The sequence below is a fragment of the Lepidothrix coronata genome, unplaced genomic scaffold, assembly GCF_001604755.1.
Source record: "Lepidothrix coronata isolate B3197 unplaced genomic scaffold, Lepidothrix_coronata-1.0 Scaffold79, whole genome shotgun sequence".
In the NCBI taxonomy this organism is placed as follows: Eukaryota; Metazoa; Chordata; class Aves; order Passeriformes; family Pipridae; genus Lepidothrix; species Lepidothrix coronata.
The window spans coordinates 703,491-720,806 of NW_016690259.1; the positions used below are offsets into that span (position 1 = coordinate 703,491).

The 17,316-nt window shown below is 37.5% G+C and overlaps 1 protein-coding gene across 9 annotated transcripts in view; it reads left to right on the forward strand.

Annotated features, from left to right (window-relative positions):
- WDFY3 (WD repeat and FYVE domain containing 3) overlaps positions 1–17,316 on the forward strand; it is a 166,946-nt gene that overhangs the window by 74,713 nt on the left and 74,917 nt on the right. For 7 of the 9 annotated variants that reach the window (XM_017820126.1, XM_017820127.1, XM_017820120.1 and 4 more), the window contains 7 exons: positions 1,259–1,445; positions 4,160–4,326; positions 6,750–7,217; positions 8,654–8,752; positions 11,799–11,992; positions 14,172–14,629; positions 16,630–16,713. In XM_017820126.1, the coding sequence (XP_017675615.1) occupies positions 1,259–1,445; positions 4,160–4,326; positions 6,750–7,217; positions 8,654–8,752; positions 11,799–11,992; positions 14,172–14,629; positions 16,630–16,713 (1,657 nt within the window). The remainder of the gene's footprint in view (positions 1–1,258; positions 1,446–4,159; positions 4,327–6,749; positions 7,218–8,653; positions 8,753–11,798; positions 11,993–14,171; positions 14,630–16,629; positions 16,714–17,316) is intronic. The other 2 variants (XM_017820123.1, XM_017820125.1) reach the window with 1 other exon arrangement.

Below are 17,316 nucleotides of genomic sequence, written 5' to 3' on the forward strand. Positions count from 1 at the left end.
GAAAATTTCAGTCTGTGTTTTTTCTTGGGCTAGCGGTGTGCTTCCAGTTCCAGTCAAAAAGATGTGAATATACAAATATCACTCGAAAGCACAGCATAGTCATCAATTAAGTATTTTCAGAGAGGGCTTAAAAGGTGATACAGGCTTTTTGCCACATCTGTAACAGTCTTCTGGTGGGTTTTTGGTGAGTGTAGCAGGTGTATGTGCATATGTGAAAATGTTATGAAGGGCAACAAAGAAAATAACTAGACATTTCACTGTGTCATTTGGCATATTACAGCTACTACTATTATCTCTTTTCTATGGGCTTCATCTACAGAGGAGTGAAGCTGGCATGTCAAAAGATACTCTAGGTTCTTTAGGAAGGGAAATAAAATCTTAAAACCAGTCGGCCTTCCCTCTCACTTGTTGAATACAAAACTGAACATGACTTAAGAGATAACATCTGTCAAGAGGCTCATCTCATATTCAGGGAAAAAAGTTAAGACATTTCATCATATGCAAAGGAGCATCCTTTCACTACCTTATGCTTTAATTTGGCCTCTGGGAAATTTTGTTATCAGTCTAGCTAGAAAGATTAATGCTTTTGCGTTGCACATGCTGCAGAGTTAAAGTAGCAAATAATTGAAGGGGGAGCATTTTTAAAATGGGGTGCAACCTAAAATCTCACTATAGATTGGGGAAAACCTTTTGCCACTGACCGATGAACTGATGGAGTGTGAGAATTATGCAGAACAAGACGAGCTGTCTCTCTTGGATGCCAGTCAAAGAAATGCTAACCAGAACAGCGATAAGAAGATATGGTGTAAAGGCTTATGTGTAGGGTTTTACCTAACATCAATAACAGTTTAGGTCAGTGTTTTGTACAGCTTTGTATTTTAAAAGAAAAACCTATGTTTTAGAATTATTTACAGTTGCCATATTTGTCTTTTTATTCTGACGAGTTATCTGGTCAGACTTTTTAGGTAAAAACCAGTTAAAATCTACTAGTTAAAAACTAGTTAAAAATCTACAGTTTCCTCCTTACAAGGGTAAAGATTATAAAAGGGAGGAAGGGGTTGGCAAAAAGAGGTTAGAGTTCAAATCCAAAGCCACTTGAGGATCCTTCTCATCTTCAAGTACTCTGTGATACTCAGTGTTACATGATAAGAGATACTTGAATAAGTTATCTTATTACTGTATTTATAGTACTAGTTATACTTCTAGTTGTGATTGATGTGAGTAAAATCCTAAATTTCTTAATTGCAATTCTTTTCAGAAAAGGAATGTTTGTCCACGTGTGTCCAGAACATGCAGCAGTCTGATGACCTTTCTCCCCTAGAAATAGTTGAGATGTTTGCTGGACTTTCTTGTTTTCTCAAAGACTCCAGTGATGTATCCCAAACGTTGTTGGATGATTTTAGGATATGGCAAGGATACAACTTCCTCTGTGACCTCCTCCTCAGGTATGTAAAAGTGCTTGAAGAAATGCAGAAAGATCGCTGAGCTTTTTTTAAAAAAGCTTTCATAATAAAGAATAGGTGGTGAATGGGTTTGAACAAAGAAGTGATTATAGATTATTATGGAATGAAGACATTACATTATGTGGTTCTCTCGATTTATGGAACTACATTGTTTAATTTTTTAGTCTTTAGTGGTGATTTATTACTAAATGTTTCTGTGTTTTGTGAAGAAAGCAGATGCTTAAAAACAACTGGTACTAAATATTTAGAAATAATTCGGAACATAAAATTTTGGTTGCAATTAGTGATTTTTGGGTTTGGTTGGGGATTTGTTTTGTTTTGTCTAGGGACATGATTTAGTGGCGGGCTTGGCATTGCTTAGTTAACAGCTGGACTCAATGATCTTAAAGGTCTTTTCCAACCTAAACAATTCTGTGATTATGTTATTGTCTTATCATGCTATCATAATGAAAAATCACATATGTAAGTGGGGTGCATGTTGCAAGGGAATCAGTGTGTATGTGTGTGTGTATTTTTTTTTTTTTTTTACTTTTAATTAAGGATGCTGCTAATGCATCAGAAAATATGGTAATGAAAATGCCTGCCCAAACAAAACTTGTATGTATGATCTATCCATGATTTTAGTTCTTTCTATGGAAGAAACTTCTTTCTTTCCTTTCTCAGTCAACAAATTAGTGTCTGTTGCTTTGTGTAAAATCTATGATCAGTCTATGTTGCTTTGTTTGGATATGAAGATCTGAAGAAGGATGCTTAGCTGTTGAAATATATGTGTTTTTCAAGTCCGAGATGGAAACTTGGAAATTATGTTTACAAGTGTATACCTTATGAAGTATACTTGGGCTAAGGGTGCTAAAAAACACTAGGTCTTAATGAGAGATGTTAATGTTGTTATCTCCCTCTTTCAAGTCATTCATTTTTGGGTACTAGGATGCTGGGTTTTGGCACCTAAATATTTGAACTAGATCTTCCACTACATAATTTTGAGGGGGTTTTGTTTGTTTTAAAGCGGTACCAGACATAGACATGGCATTTGAAATTTTTGATCGTGGTCAAAATTATTCATAAATTATCTTTGATGCCACAAAAACTAGAATGCCTACCAAGGAATTGTTATTTTTCTTATTGTATAAATGGAGTTTTGAAGTATGTTATATTTACTAATGCATTAATTCAAAGCCGTGTAATTCAAGTGCAGTTGTTTCCCAGAAACTGTCAGCCAAAGTTTAGGTGAAATATGAGGGGAATCCACTGTCATTAGCGTTTTCGTCTTCAGGTACAAAAGTGATCCTCTGTAGAGCAGGTGTTTTCACCAAACTCTCTCCTGAGCTTGCTCATCCTTTAAATCAAAGAATGGGAGATGCCTGACAAAGGTATAGGAAGACTTGCGATATCCATGTCTGATCATCAGGTGACATCAGTAAAGGTTAATAGCATAGAAATATGTTATCCTCACTTCTTCCCAAGGTGGTCTTCTAGAAGCAAATAAAGGTATTTTTCAAAAAAACAGTCATTTTGAATAAGCCTGTGTATTGGTCAGTGATGAACAACAGTAACATATTCTCCCTGGACATGTTTTGGATCAAACCTACTGACAGAGACTTGTCCAGCTCTAATGGCACTGTTTGTGAAGATGACTGTCACGTAAGGGTGTGAAATCTGGACACTGGGCCTCTAGCTGCAAAAAAGAAAGGCTTTGGAGCTGGAAAACCAGAAGGATGTGTGAAGAAGGTGGCTTAGTAAGAAACTGCAGAAGGTTTTTGAGGGGCTGGAGGAGCAAGTGTGTAATTGCACCTGGACGGTGTGAAAGGGCAGGGAATGTGGAGGATCAGTAGAATGCCAATAGATCGGTGCTTCTGTAGTGACTGTTTGCAGGAGGTTCCTGTTTAAAGGAGATTGTTCCTCAGCTATGTCTGACTGAGAAGAAGATGGAGGATGAAGAATGAGCTGCTTCTAAAGGGCTCCCACGATTGCTTGTCAGCAGGAAGAAAAACAGAACTTGCATTGCATAAGCAAATAGGAGATTGTGGTCCCCAACTTACTCCTGGGATCTGCAGGGGCTATACAGTTAGCAAATAATTAAAGATGGTATAATTTTTGATGAAGTAGAAGGAAAATGAGGATGGTTCTAGGGTTCAGAGTCAGTTTTTAGGGTTTGGTCTGATGGTGAGCTGCTGGCAGGAAACAGTGGTTGGAATGGGATGTTACATTTCCGTTCTCTTGTGCTCAAAGGTAAAGTTTTGGAGTTCTAATGAGGGTGCTTCATCCAGTGCTTCTAAGTGTTAGGCTTCTACCAAGATACCATCTCATTAACATAAAATATTAACTCTCAAAGTGGCAGCTGTAATCTAGCAAGTTAATTATGGATTTATTTAATTACAGACTATATATTTGCTTTCATATCCAATAGCTTCATGTCTGTGAGAGGATTTTTAAAGTAATTTTCATGTCTGTACTGCTTTTTAATAGACTGTTGAGTTCAAGGAAAGATTTATGAGGTGAATTTCTGTGGCAAATAACTGTACGCTCTTCCAAGTTCAGTGTTTGACTGACTTAATGGTATGACATACAAACATGTAAGATACTGCAGGATAGGGCAGTAAAACTGTGGTCTCTAAATTGAGGAAAATGGGTCACAAAAAGTGATTTGAGGTGAAATAAACCAATGCTGCTAACCTGATCTATTGTATTTTCTTTAGATTAGAACAGGCAAAAGAAGCTGAATCTAAGGATGCTCTGAAGGACCTCGTTAATTTGATCACTTCCTTAACAACATATGGTGTCAATGAATTAAAGCCAGCAGGTGTTACCACGGGAGTACCTTTCCTGCTACCCGGGTTTGCAGTCCCACAGCCTGCAGGCAAAGGTGAGTATGTTTGCTTTCCCTCTCTGTATGGTTTTTTGTTGTTTTAGATGTAAACAACAAAATACAGAGAAGCTGTTTACTACACAAACTGTTTGCAACTGAGTCTAGGTTTTTTATATAAGATTGCATTTCAAGCTGACACTTTCTGCGTGGATGTTGTAAGAGATTATCATAGTGAAGAGATGCACTGAGTTGATTTATTGTGTTTTAAGCTGCTCTTACTAAACTGATATGAAAGACTGATGTGCTAGCTTGATTTTTTTTTTTTTTAATCCTTCTCCCACCCCATTTTGCATTGTTAGCTTTTTTCAGCTTACGCAAATGTAACTTGTGAGCTGGAATCTGTTGTTTCATCACCAGTGTTCACAGTGATAAAATCTGTGGTTGTGCTTGCAACCACAGTCAATTATGATACAGAGATAAGGTTGAGGAATTCCCAGGGGAGAAAGGGTTTTATAAAAATAAGCTTATGTTTCATGTCCTCTGCATAAACTTAAAATTCAGGTAAGTCTTGTATGTAACTAAGGAGTTTGGAACTTAATAGTCATTGTGGAGCTAGTTTGTTACTTGAACTTTTTATGAGATTTACTAATACCACTGATGAAAGAAAAAAATTTGTGATAGGATTGCATTTATAGATTTATGGGCTAATGGATTTATTTTCACTGTTTCTCATGTTCCTTGGACAATGAGTTCCTTTCTCTGGTATTGAGAGAGTTCATTGTTCATGGGATTTGTTTTTCTTTTGCACTAAATAGAGAAAGGTGGTGATACACTCAGTTTAATTTCTCCATGTTTTGGTAATAATATTAATTTTTGTTTAGACTAATCAGTTTTTCTGGTACAGTAGCATAAGAGACCCATGGCCTGTTGCAATTTGCAAAAGTTTTTTAATTTTGTGGTATTTATCTTGACATCTCTCAGTTCCTTTCACCTACTTTTCATTATAGGTGGAATTTGTCTTTTTATGAAGACCATACTCATTTTTTTAAATTGCTTCTGTTTAAATCATGTTAGTTCTTGAATTCTGAAGAGCTGGTTAAAATTTCATTTCTTCAGGGGTCCTTATAATAATCAAAGTTAATTTAATAATCTTCCTGATTGCCTGGAACAACTGTTGATACTAAATTAGAGTCAGATATAACTATTTATATACTATGTTCCTGTCACATTTAATAAGCTCTAAGTCCTCCTTTTTGACATTTTTTGTAGTAAGGAAAGCATGTTAAAAAGTCCTTTTAGAAACAACTGACTGTGACTTATAGTGTAACTAATATTCTTCCAGTATGTGAAATTGTTCCATGTTCATTTTCAAGAGAGTTTCCTGTTGTCTTCTGGAGAAATACTGGCATGGGAAGTGGTGAGGCTAGGCATGAACATAATTGAAGTTATTGTTAAATTGGACAGCTTAGTTTATAAACAATTAAGAGAGTAGTGTTCCACAGAGAATATATAATAAATCAGAATTCTTTGTTTATGAAAGGATTTTTAAATCAGGTTATCAGTTTGTGTAGACCTTGCTTGAAAATAAGATTTTATTGTTAAAACATGCTTTGTTTAGAATGTCTTTAAAGTCTCACTCTTGATTGTCTATTTTGTTAAAATTATTTTTTTACCAGTAGTTGTTTTCCGTATTGTGGGATTTGCCCACTGTGACTTGTACTGTTCCTACAGAAGTTAAAAAAACTGTCTTTGAGGCATTTTTAGTAGAATAAGAGTAATATCTGCCCATAGAAAGTTCTGGGAACCACAGGGAGCACTCATAAATGAAGCATTCTTTGGCTGAATGAGTGAGATTTTAATCAGCTTGCAGGTACTTACAAGAAGAAATTTGTACAAGCTGGCCTTATGCTGCCCTATGGAGTTTCTCTACACTGGCAGTTGTCAAAAGGAGAAATCGAGCAGAGAATTTGGTGGCCTGGTTTTGATACCAACTGACAAGGACTTGTCATTGCTTATTGCTCTGTTGAGTGAGGGGATGTAGGTGGCTGTTGTTCTAAACATAGCCTGCCAGAGTTGTGTTCTGCCTTATGGAATACAGAACATTTTACTGTTGCTTTAATGTGTTCTCCTATGGCCTGGGTAGATGACAGGCAGGCTTTGTTTTGTCTCTAGAACTTATCCCGTTGTACATTTTAGTAGTAAATCAGCATATTTAGCTATTTTAAAGAAATTGTCTTTGATTTAGCTGCTTAAGTAAACACTTTCAAAGCTGAAGATGCCATTGTAATGAACAGGAGATTGTAGGATTTGCAATGTAAGTGGTTGTGTAGAGACTTCTTTTTATACATGAAATATATTGTTATTTAATTCCCACTTGTTAAAATGCATGAATCATTATTAATAAGTGTACTCATTGTTTATGATGATTAAGAACTTTCTTTTTCCTTTTTCCTCCCATCCCACTTTGTTTCCTGATTTAGGTCATAGTGTGAGGAATATTCAAGCATTTTCTGTCCTCCAGAATGCATTTTTGAGAGCAAAAACCAACTATCTAGCACAAATCATCCTTGATGCCATCACGAATATTTATATGGCGGACAATGCCAACTACTTCATTTTGGAATCGCAGCACACATTGTCTCAGTTTGCAGAGAAAATTCCCAGACTTCCAGAAGTGCAGACCAAATACTTTGAGATGCTGGAATTGGTTGTCTTCAGCTTGAATTACATACCCTGTAAAGAACTGATCAGTGTGAGCATCCTTTTAAAATCCAGCACTTCTTTTCAGTGTAGCATCATTGCCATGAAGACACTCCTGAAGTTCACCCGTCACGACTACATCTTTAAGGATGTCTTCAGGGAAGTGGGACTTCTGGAGGTGATGGTAAATCTTCTTCATAAATATGCAGCCCTTTTGAAAGATCCCACTCAGGCACTGAATGATCAAGGTAGTGTGTCCACTTGTATTTTTCTAATACATGTCTTTTTTTGACTTGGAATAGTGGAGTCTAGCTCTTAAGAGGAGGAACAGGAGAGTCTGAACGTGTACCTCAAGGGCTGAATCATGCTGGGGGCTGCTGTGCCATCTTAAAAGCTCATTGGAATTGCTTCTCTCTTAATGTCCTCAGAGAAGCTCGAGGCAACCTTTAATGAAAAACGCTGTATGAATACAAAATAGTAGGAGTTAGTATTTTCCTTTTTAAATGTTTTTGTGATGTGTTGGTTTAATATCTGTTACTTAACATGAAAAAAAGTAAAGGAGCAATGCATAACATCCATATTCTTCCTAAGAAAAGGTACTTGTGGGTTTTCTTGTGTATGTCTAGCCCCAGCTTTGAAAAAATACTAGAGAGCTCAAATTTAAGCTCTTAATAGGAGTATTTATTCAAGTTTGCAGACTTTTATAAATTGGGTCTACATTTTTCTAAGCATTAAAAAAAAATATGAAAATTAGTTATCTCCAGAATTGAACATCACAGAGATAAGCCACATAGCTGCTGGGCCTGCAAAGCAGACACTGCCAAGTGCCATAGGAGCCTACATGCACACACATAGAATTTTTGTGGTTTTGTTTGGTTTTGGTTTTTTTGCATTCTTTGTTCAAACTGCAGTCAAGTTAGTGTTAATCAGTGTCACTTACTTTTTAACCATAGCTGTTGGATGTTTCACCTGAGTTTAGTTGTGTGAGTCCTCACTGAGTGGTAGCTGCAGATTAGAGTTAGAAGGATTTTTTTTACCAGCAACTCTGTTGAAAAACACATCAGTTCTCATGTTCTTTTGAATAAATGGACAAAGTTGTCATATGATTAGGGTGCTACCTGGGCACACATGCCCTTGTCTTGTGGCTTTCCTTTTATTAGAATAATTAAAAAAACCCAAAACACCCACTTTTTCGGGAGTGTGATGCTGTGTGTGACATGCCACTTGTGATGTTGGTTGGTCTGTTACACCCATTGAGTCATAAGCATATTTGCTGTAATTATAACAGTGTAGTTTTGTGTGGAATTTCTCCTTTGAAGTACTGAATACTGAACAAGAGCAGATCCTGTTAAGTCTTCAACTGTGGTTTGATTTTGTGGCTTCGACAAACAATAGCTGAGGATGTGAAACTACACCTACAGCTGTAGTGTCAGACTGCTGAGCTCGCAGTGCTCAGAAGTTTCCATTTAAATTCTTGTCTTTATAAATTAACTTTTCAAATGATTCATAGCTAAGCTAAGCTTTCCCAGGAATGCATGTGTAGACTGAATCTTAATTTGCTTTCGAAAATGGTTAGGCTGCCTTCTCTGGGGAAGCAAAGAAAATAAAAGTGTTGGTGGAAAGTATCAAGAGGCATTTTAGTGTGATATTTACTATGACTTTAGCTTCTGAAATTATTTTTTAGTGGATTCAAGAAACAGTTCATTTGAGGACCAAAAGCAGCTGGCTTTATTGGTTATGGAGACCTTGACAGTACTACTACAAGGATCAAACACAAATGCAGGTAAGTGGAGAGATTGCTGCCAAAATATGTATAAAAGAGTAACACAGAAAACCATGTCTTGACTTTCTATCTTCAGACAAGTAATCAAACACACTGAAATATACACTCTCTCTTGTCACGTTTTTCCAGTAAAGGGAATAGGCAACATAATTTAGAGTGCAGGAAATAAAGGGGTACAAAATAGTGTTTTAACTTGTGTTTTTTTGCTGTTGTTTACTTGAAGGCAACCACCACACCCCATCACTTTCCAAAAGTACTATAATAATCTGTAGTAGTGCTTTTAACACAGTTTGTGTATCAAAAAAATTAGCTTCTAATTAGAAATGTAGTTCAGTGTTCAGTGTCACATCTTCTTAAATGTGATTAGCAATTCTTGCATCTTTAGTTAAAGTTGTTTTTTTGATTCTTAAAGGCTTGTTCCCAGTCAGTATATATAAATAGGGCTCTGTTATGATTGTCCTCTTCTAAATCAGGCAGTTTTATATGATGCTCCATTAGCCAAGACTTAGTGATTTTGAAGTAGACACTATGTGTACCTCATACTGGTAAAAGCCGTCTCTGAGAGATTGAAATAGCAGATTGAATAAGAATGACGAATGTTTTTAAACCACTTGTTCTGTTAGACAAAGAAGAAAATGAGCAGGTGGGAGGGGACAGACTCCACCCTGAGGAACCAGGGAGTTTCTGGCCTTGGAGGCCATGAAACATCTTTATTTCAGGTGTTTTCTTACTTCTGTTTTTGTTCATATAAGTAGGAGAAGCTACAGTCTTTGATAAATGTTTAAGAAAGAAATCTTGACAATTTTCCAGCTTGGTTGATAGCTCACTGTTTAAATATCAGTTTATGGGCTAATGACTTAAAGCTTGTAACTTGTTTCTTTTCTGCTTTTGCCTGGGAAATTTTTTTGTTTAAATTTAGGCTCAGTGTTGGAACAATCTCCAGTGGTGTCTATGTCATTTAACTCTTGCACTTGATGTGTTGCATTTCAACTTATGGTTTCAAACCACTTCCAAAGATGACTTTTGAATTCTGCCCACTGAGCATTTATAACATCTGCCAGCTTGGCTTTGTCCACGTTTTTGATAAGCAAATTTGTCATTCCATCAGGAAAGGCATTATTCATGGCACTTGAGATAAACCCCAGTTGCATGCCCTCAGTCAAGCAGAAGGGCATTGCCGTGAAGCAGAGATTGCTCCGAGTAGATGTTTCCATTAGTTTTACATTCAGTCTGTCAGGATTGCACATAGACCATTTGGTTGGGTTGCTTGTGAGAAAGCTGTGGATGACGCTGCCAGAAGCTTTGCTGAAGCTGTTGTGTGTCTCCTTTGCCACTTCCCTTTTGTCCCCCAAGCTACTCCTCCTGTCAAGGGAAAGGGAAAAAAACCCATAATTTTGATTTACTAGAGGATTCTGTTCTGTGATAAACAGTAGCAAATTAATAGGCTGAAATAAGCAGGTTTTAGAGAGGAATTGGTATTGGTCACAGGTGAATTGTATTTATCACTCATCTTTGGTTTTGCCAACATGCCAGTACATGGTTTTGCCATGTAAGAAAAGGCAGAATTAGAAATGAATCAGAAAGAAGTGGCATGAAGGTACATGTGGGGGCTTATATATATGGAGAAATTGGGCAAAATGTGGTTGTGAAACCATTTCCCAATGTCTGTGCAGCGTGACTGGGATGTGGACTCAGTGCCATTGTAGCCAAAGGCCAGCAGAGGTTACAGGTCATCACAGAGGCATAAGTAGGCATTGTGCAGCCTTATAGTGATTCATACCGTATTCAAAGCTTAGTTTCTGTTGCTAAACCAGTGTCTCTGATAAAGTTTCCTGAGTATTTCATAACTGCTAACCAAATTTCAACAGAACTTTGAGTGTCCAGACTCACATAGGTTCCTTGGATAGATGAGAACCAACGCCAAGAGTGGGAGGGGTATAAAATGTTACTTCAGTCTCTCTGAAAATAAGAGACCTGACCACTGAAGAGATGCACTTTGCATGTGAGGGGATGGAACCAGCTTACATGTCTCAGGGTCTGAGGCCTCTCCTTTCACACTAGGTCTGTATCTCATCCAAAGGACACCAGAGAAAGCAAGAGGCAGGAAATTGGAAATGCTTAGTGGGATTAATGTTTGTTTATGTACATTAAGGGGAATAAACATTGTTTTACTTGTTAATCCTGAACCTGGTCATTTAAACAGCCCTTTTGGTTTATGGTCACAACGAAAATGATCCTTTTCGATGCAGTAATGCAGCATCGATCCGTTTTCCTACTCTGTTTTCATTTTCAGTAATTAACATAGGGCAGTACTCTGGGTGCTGACGGTGTACTAAAAACACATTATATATCATATATATTCCACTTCGGGTTTTATGATGATTTCAGAATCAATTTTCATATAATTTTTGGTTAATATTACACATGTGTTGTTCTGAGTAGCCAGTAAGTTTGAAATCATTATTTGACTTAAGCTTAATCTCTACAGAGATAAGTCTTGCCACAGGAAGACAGAATTCTGCAGAATCCTACAACTCTTGTGGATAGACAGAACCATTTCTCAACCAATGCTCCTACTTTGGTGATCTTGTCCAGAAACAGCCTAGTTATATTTTTAGTTCATATTACATTTAATTCATTGCTAAATGTAGTATAAACGTTACCCTTAACCAAAATAGTGTATAGTCTTCACAAAAGATGGAGGGCTTGGTATATTTTTTATTTCATCCTGAGACTCTTTGAGCTCTAGCATGAAAAGAGTAACTACTGTTGGAGAAACAGGATTATTGAGGAAATTCTTAGAACTGCCCTCCATCCTTGTACTCAACACCTCTAATGAAAATATTGCTAGAAGGCATTCAAGTTCTATTTTTATTTGTGGCAAGAGAGGAAAGACAGTAGTAAGTTACTAAATGTCCCTAAGGCTAAAACTCTGCCGTTCAGTTTCTAGAAACGAAAATAAACACCTTCTGCATTGTTTTGTTGTCATTATTTGTTACCGATCCTATTTTTCACACTCCTTATCCTCACCCTTCTTTCCCATTAGGTATTTTCAGGGAGTTTGGTGGCGCGAGATGTGTCCACAACATAGTGAAGTATCCGCAGTGCCGCCAGCATGCCCTGATGATCATCCAGCAGCTGGTGTTGTCACCGAGTGGAGAGGATGATATGGGCACCTTGTTGGGACTGATGCACTCGGCTCCACCTACGGAACTGCAGCTGAAAACAGACATCTTAAGGGTAAGTGAGCTATTGTTGTTCATGGTTCTTGCTCCTAAGATGTTGTTTCAGAAAACAAAACACTGAAAAGGGGATTGAATTGAGTTGGACTGCATGGATGGTGTTTAGCTACTGAATGCAGATCATCTCTTGAGCTGAAATGTGTACATTTGATCCATGATTTTTATTTTCTTCCATTTATCCATGGTAGATTTCAGAATCAGAGGTAAAGGCTAGTGAGCGAGTATGTTTTTGACATCATTATTGGTGTCAGTCTTAGTGGATAGGAAATGAGGTTCTACAGTTATGATAATCTTTCCTGGTGGGGTATTGTTCAGTTAAAAATAATGAGAATGTGTGGGGAGAAAAAAGCAAGCATGTAACACATAAGCTTATTTTCAGTGCTGGCTTGCATTTTCCTGTAGCAAGCTTATTTTATTTTACCAATTTTTTAGTTATGAATGCTGAAATAATTAATATAAATGTAAGTAATATTGATCATAGTAGAAGATAAAGCCAAGGAACTTGCATGCTTAAGGAAAATAGTGAAAAGAGAGGGAAGTAAGGCTGTGAGTGGAGGAAGAAATGAGAAAACTCTTATCTGTTGCCTAGTGTATTAGGATTTTTGTCTGTTAATCTAGACCCAGAATTTCTTCTCAGAGTAGCTCATGTTATTTTTGTAAATTGCCATAATACTGTTTATTTTAGGGTAGAAAAGGTGAGGCAAGTACTCGTAAGTAAATGAGTCTTACTGGAGAGAGCTCGGAGACATCTAGGTTTGTCTCTGTTCAAAGGAGCTGTACTATTTCTCTGGGATATGAGCAGCTTCATATTATTCCAAAAGACAGAAAGGAAAGCTAGTAATAAAGTTATTCATTTGCAGTGTTTTGTCTGTCAAAGTATTCAGTCGTTTTTGAGCATGTGTTACTTGCAATACTTAAGGGGAGAGAAAGGATATTGCAGTTCCCCAAAGGATTTAACATAGAAAATCAAGATTTCTGTCTTTCATGTGATCTGTTGTACTTGTCTTCCATCAGTGCTGTTTTCAGAAGTTTTGGTTATGGAACTGACAGTCCAGAACAGTGTAGTGATATGTCTCTTACTGTTTGTTCAGTTTTGTCAAGAGATGAGATCCTGCCTTCAAAGGAATGACAGTCTACCTATTTCAATACCCATCTTCTCAGTGCTTAAAAAAAAAATAGCAGCATGATTCTGAAGTAGTAATCTTTTGGTCATGGAAGTCTCCCCACTAGCTTATATTTGTGTATCAGTAACATTTTTCTGTTGTTTACAATGCTTCCTATAAGAGACTTTCCCTTCTGTATTCCATATTCACATGTGGGTCAAACTTCCCATGACGGGTGTTTTTGTTTGTTTGTTTTTGGTTGTGTGGAGGGGCTTTTCCACTCCCAGATTTCACAGATAAATGCGTATTATCCTCTAGTACCCAGGTTAATGTAGTTTCTGCTGTTAATGCTGTGCCTTTGTATTTATTTGTTCAACAAGTAAGGTTTTATCCACTTTTGTTTCTCACTCAGGCTTATTTTTAGACAGCAACTCCTAGAATGAAGTCTTGCTCAATTCAGAGAGTTATAGAGGAAAGCTAAAACTTTTTTGGCTAATTTTTTGCTGCCTGAATTCACTAACTGAATTTTTGAGTGCTGTTCTGGCTTCATAGGTGCCAGATGCTTCTGCATTGTAGATTTCTAGGTGACTTGTTTTAGGATGCTTCAAGGTTTAGATTCCTCATTGCTGCAAGCAGTCATTTGTCTGCTCTTGTTTGAAATTGTTTGTGAAGTGTGATGGCACAGAAGATTCCTTTTCAATACTATATTCTCCACTTTATCACTAAGAGAATTACCTGAAAATTTTGGGTTCCGTTCTAGGCTTGGTCAAGTCTTTTCTGCTGACAGGTTTCTTTCTCCTTAATTTCTTATTTCTAAATTAGAGGCAATGCTCTACTTTCCCCTCAGCTCTTTCCCTTTTTATTTTGTAAGCTTTTGAGTATGAGGACTCCTGCAGTACAAAGTTGATCTGTGGAGACTTCAGGCATTACCCAGTTCTGACAAATGACACGAGGATTTTGCTAGCACAACAGCATTTTGTGAACAAACATGTTCCTACCTTTTTCCAAGCTGTTTGTAATGCTGCTGCCTTGTTGTTGTTGTTTCCCTGTTTTGATTGTTTGTTTTGTCCATAGGCCCTACTCTTGGTGCTGAGAGAAAGTCACCGCACAAGAACAGTTTTTAGGAAAGTTGGTGGATTTGTGTATGTCACATCTTTACTCGTTGCTATGGAGAGATCTTTGTGCTCGCCTCCTAAGAATGGCTGGGAAAAAGTAAACCAGAATCAAGTGTTTGAACTGCTTCACACTGTGTTCTGCACATTGACTGCAGCAATGCGCTATGAGCCAGCCAACTCTCACTTCTTCAAAACAGAGATCCAGTATGAAAAACTGGCAGATGCTGTTCGATTACTTGGCTGCTTCTCAGACTTGAGAAAAATAAGTCCCTTGAATGTCTTCCCTTCAAATACACAACTATTTCAAAGACTTTTGGACGATGACCTAATATCCCTGGATTCTGTTTCACCAACTCTCAGACACTGCAGCAAACTTTTTATTTACCTCTACAAGGTAGCAACAGATTCTTTTGACAGGTATGAACTTTGCTTCTTTTTTTTTCCCCTTGCTTTTTTTTATCTTCTCATCCTACCTGCCCCCCACCAGTGTTCCCCAAAATAGTTTTTCTTTCTTCACTGCAAGCTTTTGTATTTCCATTTTAATCTATTTCTTTGTTATTTCACTCCAGCGAGGGGATTATAAGATGGCAACATCTGACCAAATAATGACTTAGCTTGCTGGTGTTCTCCAGGGTATGCAGCATTCTCTCTGGTGTTGAATGTTTTTGTCATGGTATCAGTTAAGATAGAGGTACAAGGTTATGGTTATATTTGGTGTTGTGAAGCAGCCTGTTGGTTGATAGGCAGGCAGGTTGCGTTATCGTACAGAACTACAAAATTTTTATGCTTTTATTAAGTCAAATGGAAAATTGGTTGTTCAATGTCAGGTCTTAACTTCATGTTTCCTTTGATACAGAACTTTAAGTGATTAGATAACATTGTGATTAGTTCAGAATCATAGAATCATTTAGATTGGAAAACAGTCTAAAAATCCAGCCTAACTGGAAAGCTAGCACTAACAAGTGCACCACTAAACCGTGTCACTAAGTGCCACATCTGCAGGTCTTTTAAAAACCTCCAGGGATGATGACCCAACCATTTCCCTGGGCAGCCCATTCCAATGCTTGATAAACCTTTTGATGAAGAAATTTTTCCCGATATCCGATCTTAACTTCCCCTGGTTCAGCTTGAGGCCAATTCCTCTTGCCATAATGCTTGTTATTTGGAAGAAGAGATGAACACTCCCTGCTACAATCATCACTCAGGTAGTTGTAGAGAGCAAAAATGTCTCCCTTGTACCTCCTTTTCTCATTGCTAACACATCAAGACTGACATCTTGTTTTAGATGGATTTGCATGTTCTTTAAAGTTCTGTTCTGTAAATTACGTTTTTTTAAAACACAAATGTGTGTCTTAAAGTTGATTCGAAATGACAGCAAAACTTGGTGAAGTATATGTTGAAGTTTGGCTTGTCTTAAAGTGGTTTTTGCCCTTAATTTATCTTAATTTGTACCTTAATTTAAGGTACAAAATAGTAAAATGCAGACCTAAGCTTTGTATCTGGGACCCTTGAAGCTTCTGTTTTAATCAGATGGACTGTCTAGTTAGTCACATACAGGGTCTTGATTTTTCAAGTATTGAAGGTATGACTGTGTATGTTGATACATTAACAGAGCTACCAGTTAAAACTCAGTGACTGGTAAAGTACAGACTTGATGCTTTAGTTATGAACATTTTGCCACCAAAGCAGCAAATCTTAATGCTTTTCTCTTCTTTAAAAAAAATGAAATATAAAAACCCACAACAGTCTTCTTCCCCCCACCCAAAACAAAACTAAGAGCTAACTCCAGAAATCGCTGTATTTGATCTCATTTTAAAGTATTATTAAAGCATTCAGATAGTGGGAGGAAAATTTGTATTAAGAATGTGTTACACATCCTGTAGAAGTTACGACACTGGCTAACAGTAGAGAATGAGGAAACAGTGGGGTAAGTAAATCCCATGGTGATGTTGCTTAAGATACCGTAAGTTCCTTTTTGGGTTTTTTGGCTGTTCTTTTCAGTGACGCATTCTTCCTTCTTTTTTAAATTTCCTGATCGTCATTCATTGTAAAGTTTACATTGACTTTATTTCTTACCTTATTGGTTGTACCTAATTTACTGAGGCTTTTCTTTCTCCTCTGAACTTCTGCTGTTTAACACTGGAAGATGTTCTGCTTTACTAGTGTCAGTAGATCTCTGCAGAGCAGTGAACAAGCACTGCAGAGTCATTCCGCAAGAGCAGTACACGCTTTGCATGTCTGGATGTTTACCTGATGCTGTCATTCCATAGCGTCCTGTGTCATCCGTGTTGTTTCTGAAGAATGGATCCTAGTGAAGATTTTACTGGCGCTTTTGTAAAACTAACAAGCTTATGTATGTATGGCCTCTGGTTTCTTCTCTAACCTCTCTGTCCTACCCCTGTCTGTTTTGTCTGTAGTCGTGCAGAACAGATCCCTCCTTGCCTGACAAATGAGACTTCTCTCCCCTCTCCTTGGGGTACGCCAGCTTTGTCAAGAAAAAGGTACCAACCCTTCAAAGAGAAGTTGATCTCGCTTCTGATTTCTCTCTCACTGTTGTGTTTCTTAGTTTGGTGGGGGGGAGGGGCAGTTCTCTCAAGTTGCAGTTTTTTTCTGAGGTGTGCATTTTCACTTGTGTGTTTACTGGATAAAAGTAAGGGCATGTTTCACAGCCAGTCTTAGGCAGTGATCTTGACGGATGAGAGTAGAGGTGTCTCCAGACTCCCAAAGCACTGAAAGTTAGATTCGTGATTCAAAACCAAGTAAGGCCTAGTATAAGAAATTATCTAAGGGCAGTATGCATGATACTCTCATGAGCAGTTTAGAGACAATCAGACTAAGCTTGTAGATCAATGAATACAGCAGGATTTATTTTTCTCGACTAATTTTTCAGGAAGAGGTATTTTAAGTAGGAAAGCGAATGTCTTGTTAAGGTGCTCATTTGTTAGTAATTGCACAGAATAAAAAGGAAAGAATGACCCTGTCAGTACTTGACTACCAAATGATGTAGAGACATGCTAAATTAAAAGGTTTGGAAAGAAAGCACAAATGGCACAATTCAGAAATCCTAGTACCCACTTCCACTCCCAAGCTACTGTCTTTTCTTA